Source organism: Lepus europaeus, chromosome 1, assembly GCF_033115175.1.
Source record: "Lepus europaeus isolate LE1 chromosome 1, mLepTim1.pri, whole genome shotgun sequence".
In the NCBI taxonomy this organism is placed as follows: domain Eukaryota; kingdom Metazoa; phylum Chordata; class Mammalia; order Lagomorpha; family Leporidae; genus Lepus; species Lepus europaeus.
Genome location: NC_084827.1, coordinates 160,963,552 through 160,986,412, shown reverse-complemented (window position 1 = coordinate 160,986,412; position 22,861 = coordinate 160,963,552). Strand labels below are relative to the sequence as shown.

The following is a 22,861-nucleotide window of genomic DNA, read 5'->3' as shown; positions in this document are numbered from 1 at the left end:
ACTGCAGTGTCAAACTCATCAGGAAAGGGGTGCTTCTGCTGGGCTGCTGAACTGATGGGATGCAAGCTAGAAGCTGCTGGAAACCTAGCCACCACCTGCGAGCAGCACCCAGCTGAGAACAGAGCAAACTCAGACGAGGGCAGAGACGAGAGAGAAAGAGTTCTGTTGAGCCCTTCAGAGAGGTCTGTATTTCCTGCACCATGCGCTGGGAGCTGCCTCTTTCCTGAAGCTCACCTGCAACCCAGAGTCTGGTTAGTTCATGGAATCTGAAACAAAGGTTACTATAAGGCTTTGGCAACAGCACACCTGGTGAACACCTAGAGGCTGCCATGAGAGGAGGCATCAGAGCCCTGTCATTGGTGAGTGATCAAACCCAAGCAGAGAGAGAGAGAGGAAGATCAGGAACCTACTTGACTGCCGCTCTCTGAAAGGGCATCAGAGTAGACACGAGCTTGGAGTCCACTCCAGAAAGGTCAGCCTCGGGCACGTCCGGTGTGGGATGGAGAGACGTCTTCTCCAGCTGGGAGGCGAAAGCCAGGACGAGGGTCTTGGGCAGGGGATCCAGCTGCACCTGCGGGAGGCAGCGCACCCTTTCAACTGGAAGGAAGAGCAGAGGCAGGTGAGCCAGGAGCCTGTTAATGGCACCAAGAGCTGCAGGAGGAGAAGGGGCTCTGGGACAAAGCAAAAGCTGTGATTCTGCTACAGGCCAGCTTCTGAAAGTGCTAACTGGAGGGCACACCAGGGGCTGATGCCCATGAACCTGGAGAACTGCCTTCCCCTCTCGTCCTTGATTTCTGAAAACAAGCAGGGCACGGTGACGCAGTGGCCTTGCTAGGCTGCACAAACACTGGGAAGAACTGGCAACTGTTTCCTTTTTCTAACCTGAAGTGGTATTTTAAAAGTTCCATTCAAATAAGTAAGGATTCAAATTCCTTAAAAAAAAAAAAAAAAAAAAAATCAGCCCAGAACAACCCCTAAGTAAGCAAGTCCTCAGGGGAATAAATCTTGTCTTGTTTCCTTCTTAAACTTCATGTCGATGGGTTCTGTGACTGTGGCGCTGCCACTGGCGATGGCAGTGACCTTGTGCTCTGTCCAGAGGGTCTCAGGTACTCCTGGGAAAGACTGGAGGGAAGCAGTGTTCTCTACAAAGAGGCAGGGGCCATGCAGGCCACAAACCGATCTAGCTGCACATCTGACCCTTTTTACGACGACAAGTATCTGCCCACGAGCAGGGTGTCTCCCAGCAGTGTCTCCGTGGTGACTGACTTAGCTCGTCACCTGTTCTCTACAGAGGCACTAGCAGTGGGCGTGCCGCCTGTTTGGGTTTGTTCAACAGTTTTCCTGGAACACAAGCTGTGCCACTCACTCATGGAGGGTCTACAGCTGCTTTCACTCACCCGGGGGACAGAGACCGCGAGGCCCAGGAAGCCTAGGATTCTACTCCTTGGCCCTCTACAGTCCCTGCTCAGCTTGGGATCTACACGGCTTCTCAGAGCGGCCGCTACTTGCACCTGCCATTGGATTCAGGGGCCTTGACTTTCCTGCCAGGCATGCTTGTCTGAAACCTCACGAAGCGTGGACGGATCTCTTTTTCCAGTGAGGGCCACTAACCCAAGTGGGAAAAATAAATTACAGAAATGAAGGCAAATCAACTGCACTGATTTTTCTTCTTGAAAGAATGGAGTCTGACCTGGTCTTAAAATTGAGAAAAGAAAAAGAAAACTTTATTCAGCAGAGAAACAGAGAAAAGAGCCCCAGAGATATTGGGGCAGGATGACAAGTTAACGTTGAAAAGTGAGAGTAAAGATGATGGACATAAAGATCCTTGCAGTTAGAATTATCACTAAGCCACTGGGCACAGCCTGCAGCCCGGAGGCTATGTTCTCCAACACTGTCTTCCCTCTCACCACTCTCCTTTGAAAAGTCTCATCACAGGAACCACGACCGACAGCTCTTCCCTTGCTCTTCTACCCGCTACTCTCTCAAGGGCACCCTGGGAGTCACGGTAACCCACTGAGGGGTATCCAATCAAGGAGCTCTTCTGCCCAGTATTATTCAAAATTCTACAGTGGATGGTTCTACACGGTCATGTGTGACCAAATGTTTTCTTCACATCCTCCTAAAGTACTGAAACTGCAAACACTGGTAGGAACACACAGGGCGGAGCTTCTACGACTACATTCACTTGCTGTGTGTTTCCACGATGTTTAAAATCCAGCCCGGCCTCTCACCTGCTATTTTTGGAAACAGTTTCCATGAACAGAACGGAGGTAAAGGAGGTAAGGCTGAAAGCTCTACTATAAAATAAACTGCTCATCCTGATGCAGAAATACATTTCATGCATCGCAATTCCACCTGAGCGTGCTCATTTCCTCCCACTGCAGGAGCTGCAGCACCCTGTGCACTTCCAGAAATCATTTCCGTTTCAAGCCCAGGCATCTCCAGAACTCAGACACCTGATGGAAGCAGAGAGGAGGCTGAGGATGCAGCTGGCGGGGAACGTGGTGCTTTGCAGGCCTTGTGCTCCTTCAGCCACTCGAGGGGGAAGCACCAGCATCCGCCCTGGATCCTAGCGGCCGCCACCACCAAGCTCCCATGCTGCTGTGCTGAGGTCATCGCTCCTTGGCAACAGCTGCCTCCACTGTCCTTCCTTGGCGCTGGGACATGATGGGCACATGCCGTCTGGCTTCGTGAGTCACTGAGAAGTGGATTCCACACAACCGCTCTTTGGCAGAGCGCTGCTAGCCACACAGCTGAGAGATGCTACTGTTTTCAAATAGCAGCTGACAAGAACAAATTGTGGAGAGCCCTTCTGGACTGTGACAGCGAGGGGAAAACAAAAGGCCTTGTGCCAACTACAGTGTGGGCAAGAGGCCCCAAGTCACTTGAGCAGAGAGAAAAGGAAAGCTCTTAGACTGGCTTTGCTAGAAGAAACAGCTCTCAGCACATCACCAAGCAGTCCCACGCTCAGGTCTCGCTGTCACTGCTTAGTGTCACACACACAGGCTCACTTGCTCAGGGTCAGGAGCTAATTTCACACATGAGGAAGGAGACCCCGGGGTGAGACAAGACGTAAGCCCCCGGGACTACAGTGTGCTAATGGTGGACTCAGAATTAAATTGAGACCCTTGCTATATCGCCCATGCCGCCCCTGCTGGCTTCTGCATTCCTTGACGGGTCAGGACAAACGTGGTGGCAACTTAGCGTGACATCTGTTACTGACTTCACTGTCTCCCTGTCACACTCCCAGTAAGAAAAGCAACTGTTTCCTTCCTCCAGGCCCAAGCTTTTTCCAACCTATACAGCCTTCTCTGCCACAGGACATTGTAATGACAAAGTAGCATGCAAAAAAATGCAAAATCTAGAAGTCCTAACTCAAATTTTAACATCAAAAGTGACATATTACATGTGGCCATAAAATGCATCTGAGAGGTATGTGGGGGAAGAATTCATTGTTTTCAAGGATTCTCTGGCCCACAAACATTAGGAACCGTGACACAACGCCATGGGAGTCATGGGTCATGTGTTCCAACGCCATGTTCATCAGCTTTCGCTGATGCTTTTTTTCATTCCATAGAAGACAAAGCCTTTGTAGCTAACGTATTTAGATGTGTTTCTTGGTTGAAAGACACAAGAAAGCAAGAGCAAAGAGCTCGATCTAGCTTCTTCTCGAAGGTTCAGCTTGGGCCAAATAGTTTCTTCTGAGTCACAAGTTCCAAAGGGCAGCAGGCAGAGTCCCAGGTCAATGCTTGCACTGGTACTACATGAGCATCACCTCATGTTCAAATTTAATCTTGCAGTTCACAGCAAGCCTGTCCTGCAGGAGTCAAACGCTCTTTCCTTGTGTTTTATTCCTGTGTCAGCAGTGCACACAAGGCTTGCAAATCCCTTCTTGGGCTGCATGACCAAATGGGACCCAGAATGTCAACTTATCCACCCGACACCACGCAGTAAGGCACACAAAAGAGACAGTGGGAAAGAAGCCAGCTTTTCCTTCCACCTTCAAAGTGCCAGCCTCATAGGCAAGAAAGCCAGTGACATGGAGCTCTCAAGGCTGGGCCAGGTCTCCCTGGCCTGACTGCTCCCTCCACTGTGGGGGAGGCCCACTAAGCCCTCAGAGGGTCACGTGGGAGGAACACAGCCCATGCAGGCTGCATACCCACCGCACAGCCAGTATAGCTTGGAAGACAGAGGGAGACTGGCTTTGCAGGACAGGTTGATTGTGACTCTCGGGAGTATCTGAAGTAATCGCCCCATCTAAGCAGAGGGCACAGAAGAGAAATGAAAAGCCGAAACTGGCTTCGCGTTCCTGCAGTGGGTGGTGACTGCTCACAGGTCCCCTTCCCTTGGCCAGTCCCTACACTTCCGTCCACTGGCCTTGACCTCTGCACCTCAGAGTGCAGCCCATCATGAAGCACTACTTTCTGTTACAGAAGTAAACTGACAGCCTGTTCGCAGCAGCAGACTAAGGCAGCTTCCATCTAAGCCCATGACCCTCGCTTCCACTACTGGTAAGAAGCAGCAAAAAGGTTTCACAGGCTGTGGGGGTTTTACAGGCACCACCTCACCCTTAAGGAAGAAGAGGGCCTGTGTCTGCTGGAGCTACTGCAGGCCACCCCCTCAGCAGACAGATAAGCTGCCCTGCACCTGCAGTTACCACAGCGGAGGCAGGAGGGGGTTCTTTCCAAACACATTAATTTCAAGGCAGGTGATTAAAGCTTAGCAACAGCATGATGTAAAAGCAGCAAGGCAGGCTTCTCACTTAGTTTATTGTGCTCTTCCAAGAGAAAGTTCCACTTCCTGGTCTTGACATCTGCAATGAGAAGAAAGAAATAAGCAAACAACACGCTCATCTACTTCCGGCTTCGTAAACCTCCACTAACCCAGCCGAAGTGGCTGGTCCTGTGTTTGGCCCTGGGGATGCCAAGGCTTCTACGGCAGACAGGGAAAACAGAGCGGCAGAGGCAGTGACGACACTGGCCTGAAGCGCTGTGATGAAAGGTGCTGCGGGGACACACGACTGGGGATGGCCCAGGCCAGAAATGCCCTGAATGTCCAAAACAGCGCAACAACGTGGCTGACCCCCGTGCAGTCCTCAAGTAGGACTGTGTCACAGAGGGGCCCTTGCCGCCGCTGACAGCCTCAGAAAGTAGGTTGCGGTACCAGCCATATTTTGTACGTGGGAAACAAGCTGTGTGCGGTCAGACTGCTCAGTCCTCCTACATGCAAATCCCCAGCTCCACCTCTTACCAACTGTGCAACCTGGGGCAACAATTCTCCACCTCAGTTTCCCTCGCTGAAAACTGAGAACACTACAGCTCCTCCCTCACAGGGTTACTGAGGATTTCGGGGAATTTCGATACAGAATGCTTGTAACAGTGTAGCTAGAAAACAGCACGCACTGACAGAAGGCTAGTTACCGTGAATTATCGGTACGGCTGATAGGATGTTATCCGCTAACTAGTGGAGTGTAGTATAAATGACATACAATATTAACTGGGAAGGGTGAGCCACTTACTACCCAACAGTGGCTAATTATTCAAACAAGCATTCCTCTCATCGTGTATCTTTTGGGAAAATCAAGAAAGCCTGGGCTTGGATAAATGCTATCTGAACAGCAAAAGTCAGCTCTTCACTGTGGGGTCATTTCCAAAGCAAGGTGGTTAGCATGAAGGGATCGTGGACACAGCGAGTTGGTTCCAGGAAAGAGCAAGGAAGTCCACGTGGAGGCAGGACCGGAAGCAGACACGACCAGTCCAGGAAGAGTCTGCCTTGGAACAGCTTGGCCCTGACCGTGGCCCAGGAGCACATGAGAAAACCCACGACTAATGGCTATGGCAGCCAATCCAACCACGGTGTTGGGATGTCGGGATGGCTGGGTGTGGGCAGGATGGGGTGCTGACACTTCAGACTGGAGACAGACAGAGATCACTGCATTCACCCTTTAAGGGACACTGCAAGCAGAGGCCAAAATCTGAGAGCTCAGGGAAGAAGGACTGACCACCAGGCTGGGACGAGCATCCGCCACCCAAAGCCTGCTCTCCTAAGCTGACAGTGGGCACAGCTAAGCAATGATAATTAACCGCCAGCACCACCTCTTCCCCTGGGAGCCCCAACAATTCTACAGAGCCTTCTTTCAGGATGCTGCCTGAATGCGGAGTCTCAGAGGCACAAAGTGTTAAGGGCTTGCTTTCTACTTGCCTAAGGAAAAGACCAGAATCATCAGGAATGGGGAAATAGTGATCCATATTGTTAATGAACACCAGGGGCCAAGCTAAAGACAGAAACCCAGGAATCCAGAATTCTTTTTTTTTTTTCTCTCTCAAAAAATGTTTTGAAGAATCAGAGAAGGGAGTGGCAGAGGGCAGGGAAGATGGCACTTCCATCTACCGGTTCATTTCCCCAATGTCTCCAGGAGCCAGGAACTCAATCCAGGTCACCAATATGGGCAACAGGAACCCAATTATTGGAGTCATCACCACTGGCTCCCAGGTCTACACCAGCAGGAATCTGGAGTCAGCAGCCAGGCACTGAACCCAGGTACCTGATACAGGTTACAGGCACTCCAACCAGTGTCCTAACCGCTAAGCTAAATGTTCATCACAGGAGCTCAGAATTCTAAAGCTGCCTCTGCCACATATTCTGACCAGGCGGCATTGAAGGCATCTCACAAACAATAGCACAAAACTGCTTGGTTTTGGCCAATGGTCCTTAATCAATAGTCTCATCTGAAGATTTGATGATACCAATGCCCAGGCCCCACCTCACTGGACATCAGCCTCGGGTGAGAGCAGACAGTGATGCTAACAGGCAGCAGGCGTGGAGCCCCTGACGGCCTCCTGAAAGAGCTGCAGCAGCACCAGGAAGCCCCCAGAAAAGCAGGTCACTCCCACACTCAGCCTGGACTGAGTCCCAGCTCCACTTCCAATCCCAGCCTCCTGCTAATGCACACCCTGCGAGGCAGCAGGTGATGGCCCAAGTGCTGAGGTCCAGGGACCCACGTGGAAAACTCAGATTGAGTTCCCAGCTCCTGGCTTTGGCCTGGCCAAGCCCCAGCTGTTGCACGCATTTGGGGAGTAAACCCGTGAATGGAAGATCTCTCTCTGTCTCTGTCTTTCTGCCTTTCAAACAAAAGTAAAATAGAAAAAGAGAGAAAAGCAGGTCATTTGCTCTGATCCTGGGGCTGCAGAATGAGAAACTCTGGGGGTGAGGCCCAGCCGTCTGTGTTGAACACAGCCCCAAGAGCGTCCCACAGGTTGGAATCCATTGTCTCAGTCTTTGGAAAGGCATTTATTTTTATGGCCACCACCTGCTTTTCTGTTGTGCTAAGGCCAAAATAAAAACAGATGGGGCTGGATGGACCAGGTGACTGAGAAAAATGGTTGGGTGCTCTCTTTGGGAGGCCTCACGGACTAAAGAGCCCCCACTGTGGGGTCACTCTCTGGAACAACCGAGATGTTACAGTAACAGAAGCAGACCAGAAAAAGAAAGTCATTTTCGAATATCCAAAGACAGATAAAACATTCTGTGCCAAGGTCCCGGACTGACTGCCCCTCATCCCAGCATCAGACACAGAACAATCACTTGCCGTAAATTCTGGAATCCATCTGCTTAAACAGTGCAATGAGGTCCTCTGAGTAGCCGATGTCGGCCTCAAAGCGGGCCCGGGAGATGAGCATGCATCGCCCCTTGACGAAGGCGAGCGATGGGGCAGAGGGCAGGCCGGCCAGTGCCCTGGTGCTGGAGGAGGGCTCCGTGCTGCCTCCGGCCCCTTCCAACGGCTGCAGGGTGACCGCTGGGAGGCGCTCGGCTGCTTTCACTGCGAAAGAGGAAAAGGACAGAAGTGACCAGGCAGATGACGACTTTGAAATGACTTCCAGGAGGCCCTGGGTGCTTGGGTAGGGAGAGGAATTATGTGTGGCAGGCAAGTACCTTTAATTGGGACTTTGAGAATTTCATTTTTTTATAGCATATAAGCCTTCTGTTACTTTAATATTTCAAATGAAAGCACGATTCAGAGGGTAACAGAGAGAAGAAGGACTCGAACCAGGATGACTGAACTTAGCAGATACCTTCTGATGCTGTGTCACAGAAGCCACTGAAGTCAACATAACCACAAAAAGCTTCACTTAATCCTATTCCCAGGTCCCTACTCTGTCTCCTGGTTGGAGAACGAGAGGATGAGAAGGGGGACTGGGGAGTCACATATACAGTTTCGTACAATATTTTGTCTGCTATAGGGTGAGCATCTCTAATCCTGAATGCTCTAAAATCTGAAACATTTTGAGTATTTGCATGATGTCAAAGTGGGGAACTCATAACTGGGGCTGGTGCTGTGGCACAATGGGTTAAGCCACCATCTGTGATGCCAGCATCCCATATCTGGCAGTTCAAGTCCCAGCTGCTCTGCTTTCGATCCAGCTCCCTGCAGTGGAAGATGGCCCAAATACCTGAGCCCCTGTCCCCCGTGTGGGAGACCCAGATAGAGTCCCAGGCTCCTAGTTTCAGCCTGGTGCAGTCTTGATTGTTATGGCCATTTGGAAGTGAACCAGTGAACGGAAGATCTCTCTCTCTCTCTCTCTCTCTCTCTCTCTGTTGTTCTGCCTTTCAAATAAATAAAAAACAAAACAAAACAAAACAAAAACCCAGAAAATTCACAACTGGGTTGAACTGATAGATGGCAGTCAAAATGCAAGTACACTTAAATATTGTACAAAATAACATTCAGGCTATGTGTATAAGGTGTATATTAAATATAAATGGATTTTGTATTTAGACCTGGACCCCATCCCCAACTTATCTCATTTTCTTTACAATTATTTTTATCTGAAAGAGTTACAGAAAGAGGGAGAGACAGAGGTATTTCATATGCTGGTCCACTCCCCAAATGGCCACAATGGCAGGGGCTGGGCCAGGCTGAAGCCAGGAGCTTCTTCTAGGTCTCCCACATGGGTGCAGGGGCCCAAGGATTTGAACCATCTTCCACTGCTTTCCTAGGTACATTAGCAGGGAGTTGATTGGAAGTGGAGCAGCCAGGTCTTGAACCAGTGCCCATATGGGATGCTGACACTGCAGGCGGAAGCTTAACCTACTATGCCACAATGCCAGTCCCTAACCCCAACATATCCCATAATGTAAAAGTTTTAAAAATCTCAAATCTGAAATACTTCCAGTCTCAAGCATTTCAGATAAGGAATACTCAACCCAGACTGTCAAATCAATAGATTTGACTACATAAATCTAAACTGTCAAAAACACAAAATGAATCAAAAAGCAAATCAATTGAGTAAAGATATTTACAAGAAATATAAACAGAGCTCATGTTTTAAAATAATATTAAGACCACAAAATAAGAAGACAGAGAGGCAACCAATAGGAGGAAAAATGATTTGTGGATATGTGGAGAAATGTTCAGCCTCATGAATTGAGAAATAAAAAGCCATTTTTTACTTCTCAAGATTGCGGAATAAAAAACCAGACAGTACATTGCTAATTGGGACTAAAACCTTTTGGAAAACAACTTGGCACACAGTCATATAGCAAGAGCTCTAAATGGAGTGATCACAGTGATTCAACTTCTGGGAATCTTTGCCAACTAACAACTGAAAACACAAAAATGTATGCACAAAGGTGTCAGCTTTAAAATGGGACAAATGGAAGCAAGTAAAAGTTAAACAGGAAGAAGATGATGTAACCAGTTTATGATCCATTCATAAAATGGAATATCATATAGCCATGTATTTCTTATGAACAATTTTAGAAAAGACAAACATACAAAAAACAGTATTAGGTTCAATAATATGAAATCATATTTTGAAGGTTATAATGGTCCATTTAATAGTTACCCACATTTTCATCACTAAGAATTAACTATGAACATTCATTAACATATAATTTAACAAAAAAGGCAAGAGAAAAATTGCATACATATAGGAAACATGTATCTTTTAATGCATGGAACAAACCCAAAATGTTAAGGTGACGGAGTGGGGAGATTATGGGAGGCAGTTTCTCTTTACATGTTATTGTACCTTCCTATGCTCTATAATAAGCCTGGGATAGGGTTAAAGGGTTAAAGAAAGCAAAGTCCAGAGATATACCTAAAACAAAATAACAGAAAGACTGACAGGGACAATCTTCATACGTTATATTGGTAAAAAAGTATGATCTAAGATACAAAAATCACGAGCCCATCTGAAACTTTGGGGAAATAAGGACAAATTCACAATCCTACAATTGTTGCAAGGGGATCTCAGGAGAAATCAGATCAAGAGTATAAAACATTAGTAAAATCCATCTAAAAGCTACTTAGAGAATTCTGTGCCCAAAGTTTTGTGCACTGTCCTCAAAAACCATAGGAAACATTACAAAAAGCAACCATATCACACAGGAAACCTAAATGAATTTGCAAAAGTAGAAGTTATCTAAGGTCACCAAGTACTGTGGTTAGAGAACAGAAGTGCAAAGAAGACAAAACAAACAAAACTGACAGTGGAAAAGTCACTGCTTTAAAATGAACAACACAAACATAAAATGAGCAATGAGAATACTACCAGGTATGAAAATCTGCAGTCATATAATGCTGAGCACTGGGTCTCCTCCTCCTAACATTGAACAAATAGATTGAAAAACGAGTCTCCCCTGGAAGAAGCTCCTGGCTCTCAGCTTCGGCCTTGCCCAGCCCGGGCCACTGCAGCCATCTGGGGACTGAACCAGCAGATGGAAGATCTCTCTGTGTCTGTCTCTCCCTCTCTCTCTCTGTAACAGTTCCTTTCAAATAAATAAATAAATCTTTAAAAAACAAAACAAGAAAAAAGGAGTCTCCCAGAAAAAGGTCACCGGCTGGCGCCGTGGCTCAACAGGCTAATCCTCCGCCTTGCAGCGCCGGCACACTGGGTTCTAGTCCCGGTTGGGGCGCTGGATTCTGTCCCGGTTGCCCCTCTTCCAGGCCAGCTCTCTGCTGTGGCCCGGGAATGCAGTGGAGGATGGCCCAAGTGCTTGGGCCCTGCACCCCATGAGAGACCAGGAGAAGCAACTGGCTCCTGCCTTCGGATCAGCGCGGTGCGCCAGCTGCAGCGCGCCAGCCGCGGCGGCCATTGGAGGGTGAACCAACGGCAAAGGAAGACCTTTCTCTCTGTCTCTCTCTCTCTCACTGTCCACTCTGCCTGTCAAAAAAAAAAAATAAAAATAAAAGAAAAGAAAAAAGTCACCAACTGAACTGTGTTCCTCTCAAAATTCCTATGTCTAGGACCTAACACAACTGGCCTTGAAGATAAGGCCGCTAAGGATGCTAAGTTAAACGAGGTCCTTAGGTGGCCCTAATCCAGTCTGACTGGGGTCCTAACAAGAAAAGAACATCAAAGATTCACAAGCACAAAGGCCATCTGCCACCCTGGAGAGAGGCCTCAGCAGCCCTGCCAACACCTGGCCGGTGACAAAGTGAACGTCCGTCTGTGCCAGGGCAGCCCTTGCATGCTACCGCAGCAGCTACAGAGCAAAGGGATACCACCCTAATGCCACGCATTTCAGGAAGTGCAGGCCCAGGAGGAGCCAGGAAATTCTGCAGGCAGTTGTTCTATTGCCCCCCCAGGCCCACCCCGAAACTGTACTATGACTCCACAGAATTCGACCCCAGGCCCCAAATCTGCAGAAGTGATCTGAACATGCATCCTTATCTTTTCCCTTTTTGAACAGGCGGGGGAAGAGAGAACATAGAAATGGCTGCTGGGGGTGGGAGGAGGCACCAAGACAAGGAGGTAAGAACCTTGGCTTAAGACAGTCAACAAAATCTCACAAGACAGAGCAGAACACCCAGGGGCTAACGAGGCGATGGCTGGAAGCTTGTGGGGCAGCGCCCCTCCCTGCATGCTAAGTCACAGGAGAGTGTTGTAGGGATTGGTGTGGGAGCAGGGCCTGGCACTGCCGGACAATCTAAGTGGTTGTTATGGCGTTAGCTACTTAGCCTGTTTGGGCCTCTGTTTCCCCACTTATAAAATGGCTATTATAATATGAACATAACTCAAGGGCTAAGCATGACCAGCAGCATGAGAGGCCCTGCTGACCATGAGCTTTTGCTCATAATGTCAATGACCTTTGCCCAAGGAGCCACCTCTTTAGGCTGTTTTGGTAGGAGGAGCATCACAATGGTGAGTTCCAAGGTTTCCCTAGAAAATCATGCACACCACTGTGGTGGAATGAGAAGGCCATGCCAAGATGGCTGCTGACAACAGAAACTGCCTGGCAACAGGCTGTGATTGGATGGCTTCGGAAACCACATGACAACGGAGCCTGCCTGGCAACAGGCTGTGATTAGATGGTTTCAGAAACCACATGGCAACAGAGCCTGACTGGCAACAGGCTGTGATTGGATGGCTTCGGAAACTGCCTGGCAACAGGGCATAGACCGCCCCTTGACCAGATTGGCTGCCTTGGCTATATAAGCTGCTGTAGTAACTGAAATAAACGAGTCTGCGGGCTGCTCGCCTCTGGCCTGCTTTCACCCGGCTCCCGGGGTCTGTGTGGTGACTCCATGCCTCTTGCCCCCACCATGCTCCTCCTCTCAGAATGAATCCACAGCAACACACCATGAGCCAGGCCACACCCACCACTCCAGAGATGGTTTCCAAAGCCAGGCTCTCCCTGCACGTGGAGCCACAGTGGGCCTACTCACTCAGGGCACTGTAGTCAGACATGCTGAAGTTCCACGTCTTGGTGGCAGGATCTGAAATAAACAAAAGGTGGGCACTGTTATCACCTGTACTTGGGCACTCTACAAGAGCTTGTCTTCCAAGTGAATGTTGGATGCCAAGGTCAAAGCAGCTGAGCAGCAGGTGGCGGCGTCAACTGATTTATGAAATCTCCATAGAAAACAAATAGTAAACAGAGGTAATTTTTAAATTCCACATGTGCGATGCAACTCGGGCCCAGGGAAGTTATGGGCCTCACCTACAAAGGCCCCGGAGGACAGAGTTGGGACTAGAAGGCGGGTTTCCCTGATCCCAGGGCAGTCAAGAAAAGCAGTGTGATGAGTAGGAGGTGTGGCATGGGTCGCCGCATCCCCACTCTAACCTCCACACCACTCAACTTCACTGTGCTGCTGAACCTTGCTGAGCCAAGGCCAGGGCTTTGAAAACAAAAATCGCATCTCCTTATTCCACAGAAACTGCTGCGGGGCATAAATGCTGGCACGCACACAAAGCACCTGGCAGAGGCGCTTCTAGGTAAGCATTCGCGCACTCTCCGTAGGAGCAAGCAGCAGCTCCCAAGCACGGCAGCTGTTCGAGGGGCTGTCTGTTATAAAGGGAAACACCAGCTCAACTAGAAACGCGATAACTAGACGGACGGAATGTGCCAATGCACTCTCTTCATATTTATGAGAAACTGTTAGATTCAAAGGGACTCTAAAATTAGAAAGAAAAAAAAAAAAACATCCGAAGAACAAAAGACTCATTACCATAACTTCTGCTGGGCAGGCTCTTAAACACGGCAATGAGCTCTGCGTTGTACCCGATCTTCACCTGGAACCGATCTCCACTCCTTATGCAGGTTCCCTGCTGTGAGGTGACTGCTTTTTGGAGGGAGGCCCCCAGTTTCTGCTGGAGTCTTTCTGTCCTGGGTGTCACACCCCCTGAACCACAATGCGGATCAGAAAGATTCTGCCCTGAGGCGGACGGCAATACTGTGCTGGTCCCCAGGTCAGGATCCTGAGAAGGCTGTCTGGAAGAAGAAACTGGAGTTTTCTGGAAATTTTTTATGTTGGCCAATGGCTCACGAGTTGTGTTAGCGAAGGGTGTTGACTGGATCCCCTGAGAATGACCTTGACCTAAGTCATAACTCAAGAGCTGCTGCTTAGGGACCTTTGGAGAACTTTGTGCTAAGGGAGGGGAGATCCCAGCAAGGGTCATTGGATCTGGGGCGCTGTGGCAGGCTGTGGACATCTCTTCTTGCCTCTTCTCTGTCTCCTTTGCCAGCTTGGGTGTGCCAAGATGAAAAGCGAGGGGGTTCTGAGGTCTTTGGTCACCGTGAGACGAACTACTGAGATTCTGCTGCTTGAACATGACACCATGGCTCAGCGGCTGAGAAGGCTCCCTTGGGCGATCCTGGGACGGGCCCTGCTTGGACTGGGAAGGGCCGGCGGCAGTGGAGGAGCCCGCGCCTGCACCCTGGGGCTGTTCTGCTGATAACTTCTCGGCTCTGCGAGCCAGTGCCTTTTGTCGATTCTCTTCGATCTTTTTCCTTTGCTCCTCTGTAAGGGGCAAGGACATTTTAACAGGGAAATCCTTGTGCAGCAATCTCAACCTTTACTTGCAAAGTGGGCAAAAGCTGGGGAGAAAAAGAAAAAAAGAAGACTCAAATAAACATTGTTTAGTTATTCACCATGCTCCTGCCTTGATTTAACAAGCTATTGTCCCAGGAAATACATATGGAGCAAAACTGAAAAACATATTAAAGCTTCCTTTATAAGAAAAGAACACACCAGGGACAGTTGTGGTGGAATGAGAAGGCCATGCCAAGGTGGCCATTGGCAAGCGAGTGTCAATTACTCAGGAATGGCTTTGAAACCCACCTGGCAACGGAGCCTGCCTGGCAACAGGCTGTGATTGGTTGGGGCATAGACTGTCCCTTGACCAGATTGGCTGGTCTTGGCTATATAAGATGTACCAACTGTAACAAACGAGTCTGCGGGCTGCTCGCCTCAAGCCTGCTTTCACCTGACTCCTGGGGTCTGTGTGTTGACTCCGCGCCTCTTGCCCCCACCACGCTGCTCCTCTCAGAAACGAACCCACTGCAACATCTGGCGTGCCAACGTGACTGAGAAAGAGACAGCGTGTCGGACTCGGCAAGGTCCCCCCTGGATTTCGGCAAGAAGGCCCCTCGGTGTTTTGTGTGCTGTTCGGTTCTGTGAGGGTGAGCACAGAACCCCCTCCTACGCCCCTTTCCTTGTCCTTGTCCTCGGTCTAGGTGACCCCAGGTTAGCACACACCGCCCTGAAGCGTACGTCGCTTCTCGGCTCCTCCTTTTACTTTCGGTTCGCCCGGCGAATTCACATAAGGGACTGATCATCCCAGAATTCGGAACCAAGTCATCTTCCCTCACTCGAGAGAGGTGACGCTCCGGAGACACCGTGTGGGCATACGGCCTTGACCTAACGAATCAAAGAAGTCCCCCACTAAGCACAGGACATACGTACGATCTGATACACCACTATCTGTTTGTCTAACGTAGGGAAACCTCCTGCAAAATGCCATCCACAGCTGAGGTGCTAGGAACTTGCTTTGTTATGGCAGCAGTGCTGTACGTGTCTTTCCTCTGGCTAGAGTTGGCGTGCCGTGCCTCTCTTAAGCGTTCAGACATGGGAAAGATACCCCCCTCTCAGAATCCTGTGCAGATTATCAAAGATAGTGAATTTGTGAGTGATAGGAGCCTGACACTCCAGGTCCCTGTCTCACAGACAACGGTTGATGACTTAGGGAGAGAGAGCTCTGATGGTGAAAAAAACAATGTAGCAAACAAGGTAGCAAACAAGGTAGCAATGCCTAGTCAGCCACCCCCCACATACCCGTGGGATGAACTAAGAGGACTTCTAGACAATAACTCACTGTGAGGATCCCCACATTTGTGGAAGTACTCCGACACCCCAAGCTCTTAGGGCAGCAGCTGGACCCCATCCCACCACATTTGCTGTTAATGTAGGAGCGGATGCAGAATTCAGGCCCTGGATTCCAACACCCATAAATGACCTTACTATGCTAAAAAAGGCTTCTCAAGAGTCAGGTCCTGACTCTCCCTACTTTGAACAAGTGCTTAAACAATGGGCAGCAAACCTTCAAACTCATTTTGACTGGGTTGCACTGCTCAAAGCATGTTTGTCGAGACCACAGTTTTTACAGTGGAAAGCCTCCTATCAGGAAGAGGCTGAAACTGTGGCGAGGAATAACGCTGCCTATGGAATAGCAGTAACCTTTGATATGCATACAGGCCGCGGCACCTACATATATCCTCAGGAACAGGCCCGCATTGGAGTAGTTGCCTATTTTGATCAGATCAGAGATTTGGCAATTAAAGCCTTAAAAAATATAAATCCTCCTGATTATAGTCAGCTCTTTAGAAATCTGGTTCAAGGCCCAGGCGAATGGTTCCCCGATCTCCTTGCCAGAGTCTTGGAGGCAGTAGGGAAAAGACCACAGCCTGGCCCCGATCAAGACAATTTGGTCGAACAATCAGCTTGGGAAGGTGCTACCAAAGAGGCAAAAGCAGCAATCGCCCCAGTCCGTAATGAGGACATTTCTAAATGGATAGTAGCCACAAAGGAGGTAAACCCTGCCGATACACCTATACAGGCCCTGACTGCAGCCATTAACAAATTGAGCACAAAGAAGTCTAATGACCCTCCAGTTTGTTGGGGATGCCAGGAAATAGGACACCTACGGTGAAACTGCCCAAACGCTAAAAGATGGGGCAAGCCCAAAACGCTGTGTCCCAGATGTAAAAAAGGCTTTCATTGGGCAAGACCAAACCTTTAAACTCCCAGTGGGGCGGCCCTCAGCCCAGCAAGTAAGAGGGAGTCCCACCACCATTAACCGGTCGATGCCTCTCTTCAATCTGAGGCCGAAATTGACCCTATATTTAGATGACATTGTCTTTGTGGGTTTAATTGATATGGAAGCAGATGTTACTGTCTTAAAAGCTAGGGACGCAAGAAAAATACAACATTGGAAGACAGTACCCAAACCTGACCTCCAAGGTGTTGGAGGATTAAAATTGGCTGATCAGGTCATCACACCATAACTTGGCGAGATGACAATGGAGATACAGGAACCATCTTTCCACTAATTGCTGAGGTTTCCATGACCTTATGGGGGAGAGATGTGCTCTCACAAATGCAAGCGGTCCTTACTATGGATCACAAATCTCCACAAGCCAACAGCTTTAATGGAGAACCTACAAGTAAGATTCACCCCCAATTCTAGGGGCCACTGTTCACCTCATACAAAAGCCAAGCCCAATCCCCATTGAATGGGAAAAAACAGGAAACATCTGGGTAGAGCAGTGGCCAATAATACAACCCAAACTTAGCATCCTTAAAGAATTAGTACAGGAACAATTGGAAAATGGACACATAGAACCCTCCACTAACCCCTCATAACACACCCATTTTTGTGATACCAAAGAAACAGGGAAAATATAGGCTTCTACAGGATTTGAGAGCCATTAACAAAAATATAAAAAAGATGGGAACATTCCAGGCTGGCATTCCCCATCCAAGGGCCATTCCTAACAGATACCACATAGTTACCATTGATATCAAAGATTGCTTCTTTTCCATTCCCATTGCGGAGCAGGATAAGGCTTACTTGCCTTTACAGTATGGGAGCCCAATTTCCAGCTCCCTGCAAAAAGATTCCAGTGGACAGTACTCCCACAAGGCATGAAAAATAGCCCAGCCATTTGCCAAAGATACGTTTCTCATGCGAACAGCACACTTAAAGATCAGTGCTCGGTCATACATTATGTGGATGATATCTTACTTGCTCACAAGAATGCAGCAATTCTGAATGCCTGTCTAAGTGAGACAGTAAGAAATTTACAATTCCTGGGTTTGTCTATTGCCACAGAAAAGGTACAACATTTTCCTCCCTTTCAATTCTTGGGTTATCAAATCTCCCATATATCTCCAATGGGCCCAAACCTAAAAGTTAAGCATAAATACTCACTTAATGAACTTCAGCAACTATGTGGCCAAATCAATTGGCTGAAGCCCTTCCTTCCCCTAACACCTGCAGAACTTAGATCGCTATACGATTTACTGACTAAGGGAAACAGCCCTTCTTCAAAAATCACATTGACACCTGCAGCCAAATCCACTATAGAAAAGATTAACACTCAGTTATCAAATTTAAAGACCTTTAGATATGACCCTCAGGTGCCTCTATTTGCCATAACCATATCTACTCTCAAGGCCCCCTTAGGAGTTATTTGGCAAAAACACGGACCACTTTTTTGGGTGCATATAGCCTGGAGTGATTGTCGTAAAATAGTAAACAAAGTAGATGCCATCCTTATGATGGGACTTAAATTAAGATATTATACCAATAAGATATTTAACACAGAGCCAGACATAGTGGTCCTACCACTATCACAATTAGAACTGTCGACATTGATGCAGAATAGCATGCTCTTTCAAACTTTAATGATAAATTTTCCAGGACAGATTGACAATCACCTGCCAGCATACAGGTTACTCCAGACACTACAAACCTTAGAGATAGACTATCCAAAACATGCTTTCCCTGCTAATCAACCTATACCCATGGCACCATGTGCGTTTACGGATGCCAACAAGTCACTCTTTGGAATAGTGATCAAATCTTTAACAGAAAAAGATAAGATCCATGTAGAACCCCACGGGGGATCAGTACAGTTGGGAGAAATAAGAGCAATAGTCAAGGTTCTACTCCTTAGCCAAGACAGACCAGTAAATATATTTTCGGACAGCAAATACTCAGTACAGGTAGCAAAGATGATCCCTTTTGCAGTCTTTAACCCGACCAATAAGCCAATTGACCAGATGTTCACAACACTTAAAGAGCTAACTGAGAACAGAAAATACCCATGGTATATCTCACACGTAAGATCACATACTGGGTTACCTGGCTTTATTTTCCAAGGCAACAAAAAAGTTGATCGTCTTATCTCCTGCAACACGGCTTCCACTGGACACTTAGAACAAGCCCGTATTTTGCACCAAAAATTTCGTATGTCAGCAAGCAGCATAAAATTGCCTTTCCCAGAGCTAACAATGAGCCAATGCAAACACCTAGTGCACTCTTGCAAGAATCGTGCATCCCTCGCCCTGTTAGGCCCACTGCAACAAGCAGGAGTGAACCCTCGAGGCCTTGCTCCTAATAAGCTATGGCAAGTGGACGTCACCCACATTAACTCCTTTGGTAAACTTAAGTTTGTCCATGTGGTGGTAGATATTTATTCAAAGGCTGTATTTGCAACAGCCCAATCCGGAGAAAAGGCTAGTAATGTGATAAAGGCAGTTAAATCAGCCATGCTGGTACTTGCTGTCCCCTGGACCATAAAGACTGATAACTGGCCAGCGTATACATCACAGGAATTTAATTCCTTCCTGAAATCTTGGAACATACAGTCTGCCACAGGTATCCCATACAACCCACAGGGACAGGCAATCATTGAAAGAACTCATAGGACGATTAAAGATCTCTTACAAAGACAAAGAAACAATCATATACCCTCAGACCCACAGCTTGCTTTGACTGAGGTCCTTTTCACTATCAATTTTCTTACTTTTGATTCCCAAGGGATAAGCCCAGCTTATAAACACTAGGGATCCTTTCCATCCCAGACCCCAGCCCCTGTGGTTAGATGGAAAGACCCCCTGACAGGAGAATGGAAGGGAACACACCCTCTGCTAACCAAAGGTCGAGGATATGCTCGTGTCTTTCCAGAGAATGCGGAACAGCCCATTTGGGTACCAGCCAGAAACATCAAGCCTGCAACTGACAGCCAGCCAGAACCAGCTGAACAAGACCGAGACTCCGCCTTGTTAGCAGACGCACCTGCCGTATCATCCTATCCTGAGAAACTGCCCAACGCCATATCTGTTACCATTGTGTACCCCACTAGCTCTGGTCAGCCACTCAAATGGCACACAGCCTGTGTGCAGTCATGCCATTCCTGATAACCGTTATTCCTCATTCCTACCCCTATCTGAGCAAGCAATCCTGTGGTCTCTCAATTTGAGCGCTGGTTAAATGACGGGTAAGATCCCCTGGGGGACAAACTAAGACAGGCACAGCTGCGTACAGAGACCACATGGAAACGGGGTCAACAATGGTATGGCCAAGAATCATGCCTCCCGTTGCTCAAAAATAAAAGAAAAGGGGAAAATGTGGTGGAATGAGAAGGCCATGCCAAGGTGGCCACTGGCAAGCGAGTGTCAATTACTCAGGAATGGCTTTGAAACCCACCTGGCAACGGAGCCTGCCTGGCAACAGGCTGTGAGTGGTTGGGGCATAGACCACCCCTTGACCAGATTGGCTGGTCTTGGCTATATAAGATGTTGTTCCAACTGTAATAAACGAGTCTGCGGGCTGCTCGCCTCAAGCCTGGTTTCACCCGACTCCTGGGGTCTGTGTGGTGACTCCGCGCCTCTTGCCCCACCACGCTGCTCCTCTCAGAAACCAGTCCACTGCAACATTGTTGAGAAATCAACGGCAACAGACAATAAGTTTTACATGTTCAAATAATGATCCTGACGAAAAGCAAAAAGCAACTCCAAAGTTAGAAAGGTGTTCCCGGGCTCAGGGTTGTGGTGCAGCCTATGACACCAACGCTACCGGAAGGCATGCCCTGAGTATAGGTTCTGGTCCTGGCTGCTCAGCTTCCGATCCAGCTCCCTGCTAATGTGCTCTGGAAGGCAGCAGACGATGGCCCAGTGCTTTGGCCCTGCCACCCACGTGGGAGACCCAGATGGAGTTCTGGCTCTTGGCTTCAGCCAGGACTAGCCTTGGCCTTTGTGGCCATTTGGGGAGTGAGTCAGTGATTGGAAGATATCTCTCTCTCTCTCTCCCTCTCTCACTCTGTCTTTCAAATAAACTAATAAATCTCTTTATTTAAACAAAAAGAAAATATTTTAGCTGTAATCTTTTTCTCTTTCCCATGCTCTAGTCAAGTTGAGTTATTAGATTCCCAAGAAAGTTCTGCAGTGCAACCTAACTCCACCAGATAATGAAAAAGGCAACACTTTAAACCAGAAAGGATAATGGAACAGACTGAAACAGACCACCTCCAAGGGCATGACACTTGTGAAAACAGCCTCTTCCCGAGCTGGAAGGAGAAAAGCATGAGCTCACACAGACCACACAATAAATCTCCCCCTTTCATTCAGTGCTCTTGTGTTTGGTAAACCAGTCTGCACATGGCCTGGTACAAGCCTTCCAAACTGCAACCCCATGATGCCACTTAAGTAAGTCCTTTGGGAGGCTAAGACAAAAGAAAATGTAATACATGCTCACTGTACAAAATTCAGACACTACAAAAAGACATAAAGGAGGGGACAGCACTGTGGCATAGTGGATTGAGCCACACTCCACAGTGCCAACATCCCATAAGGGCACTGATTCAAGTCCTGGCTGCTCCACTTCCGATCCAGCTCCCTGCTAATGTGCTTGGGAAAGCAATGGAAGATGGCCCAAGTACCTGGGCCCCTGCACCCATGCAAGAGACCTGGAAGAAGCCCCTGGCTCCTGGCTTCAGATGGGCCCAGCTCCAGCCACTGTGGCCATCTGGGGAGTGAACCAGCAGATGGAAGAAGATTCTCTCTCTCCTCTCTCTGTAACTCTGCCTTTCAAATAAGTTTTAAAAAGAATCTTAAAAAGACATCAAGGAAAGTAGAACTGATCTGCAACCACACCAGTCATCAATAACCACACGTAGTAACTCAGCACAGTACAGTTTTCCATTTTTTCCTATACGAAGTTACTCCAAAATAGGATCAACCTGATTATTTTGCAGCTCCTGCACCCTGCGAGCTGAGCTATTTTCAACACATCACATCCCGACCCAGGGCGCAGGACACCGATTTCCCTGCTAGTGGGTCACAGTAAATGGCCTGTCGAGCGCCAAGTACCGATTGGGACGGTGGGCAGGGAGTCCTCCAACAGCATTCGGTGAACCTTCCCCGCCTGGCTGGGGCTCCCTTTGGCCAAGGCCCCCAAAACACCCACCCTCAGAGGCCGTCCAGCCCCTCCAAGCCCCAGCACTGGGGCCAAGAGCAGGGGAGGCTCCGTTCCGGGGCCGAGCAGACCCCAGCTAACTTTCCCCCAGGCCCAGGCCTGCGCAGCTGACTCCACCAGCCAGTGCGGCCAGGCTATGGGCCGAGAACTCCCACGGCCAGCCCCAAGTCAGAACGCCACCCCGCCACCTGGATGCCCTGCTTCCCCTCTGGGCTGGAACCTCGGTTCCACGCCATTTCCGGGGCACGCCTTACCTTGACCCTGCGAAAGCGGGCGCCACGCCCCGCTGCCACCCCTGTCACCACTTGGATTCACCCTGCCCTCTCCTCCTGCAGGCTGGCGTTTGGTCTCGTCCTCCTCCTTACCTGCTGAGGCCTAGAGCGGGAGCCTGCATTCGCAGCCAACCCCGAGTGCAGAGTCCTACCGAACCAGATTACTCTTCCGGGCGGACGGTGAGCGTAGCGGGTACTCAAGCGCTGCCAGTTCGCTCGCCTTAGTGCAGCGCCCAGGCCTGGAGCGCTCGGTCACCACCGAACTACACTTCCCGATGAGCAACGCGAGCTCAATTTCTCTTCAAAAAGTGGGAGTGTCGAGACGGTTGGAAGAGCGCTGCGGCAAAGCCTTCTGGGATTTGTAGTTTTGGCCGGCAGATCGGAGAAAAATAGGAGGGCGCAACGTCCTGGGCGGAGCCTGGACCGGTGCACCCTGGTAGTTGTAGTTCTCGGAGCTTGGTTGTCCATGTCGTCCCCAGAGGGCATTCCAGAGAGCCAGACTGATTTGATAGCTCTTAATAAAAAGTGCCCCTAGGCATCCATTCCTGGTGTTGATAACCTTGCAGTTTAAACCCCACCTGTTGCTGCACCCCCACCTTCCCTTAGCATCGCCATTATTGTCGTCATCTCTGCCATTGTCGTCATCATCGCTGTCGTCAGTTATCGTGCTGAACGTCAATGAGTTATTAATACTTACTACAATTGATGGAACAGAGTATTCTTATCCCCATTTTACAGGTGGGAAAACTGAGCAAGAGCTATTAGATAATAACTTTACTGAGTCCTTGTTAGGCTAGTTTGTGACTCTGATTCCAAAGCTCCTTG

General features: G+C 48.8%; 1 protein-coding gene across 4 annotated transcripts in view; it reads right to left on the bottom strand.

Annotated features, from left to right (window-relative positions):
* The window catches only part of SMARCAL1 (SWI/SNF related, matrix associated, actin dependent regulator of chromatin, subfamily a like 1), a 67,703-nt gene extending 45,409 nt beyond the window's left edge, over positions 1-22,294 (bottom strand). The window contains exons 1-6 of one of the 4 annotated variants that reach the window (XM_062191410.1): positions 22,130-22,294; positions 13,454-14,322; positions 12,671-12,721; positions 7,589-7,819; positions 4,763-4,813; positions 411-597 (exon numbers count right to left, since the gene is read on the bottom strand). In XM_062191410.1, coding sequence (XP_062047394.1) covers positions 411-597; positions 4,763-4,813; positions 7,589-7,819; positions 12,671-12,721; positions 13,454-14,264 — 1,331 coding nt within the window. In that variant the 5' untranslated portion in view covers positions 14,265-14,322; positions 22,130-22,294. Of the gene's footprint in view, positions 1-410; positions 598-4,762; positions 4,814-7,588; positions 7,820-12,670; positions 12,722-13,453; positions 14,323-14,566; positions 14,586-21,755; positions 21,927-22,018; positions 22,090-22,129 lie in introns of those variants that run through there. The other 3 variants (XM_062191420.1, XM_062191431.1, XM_062191439.1) reach the window with 3 other exon arrangements.
* Positions 22,295-22,861: the final 567 nt, after the last annotated feature.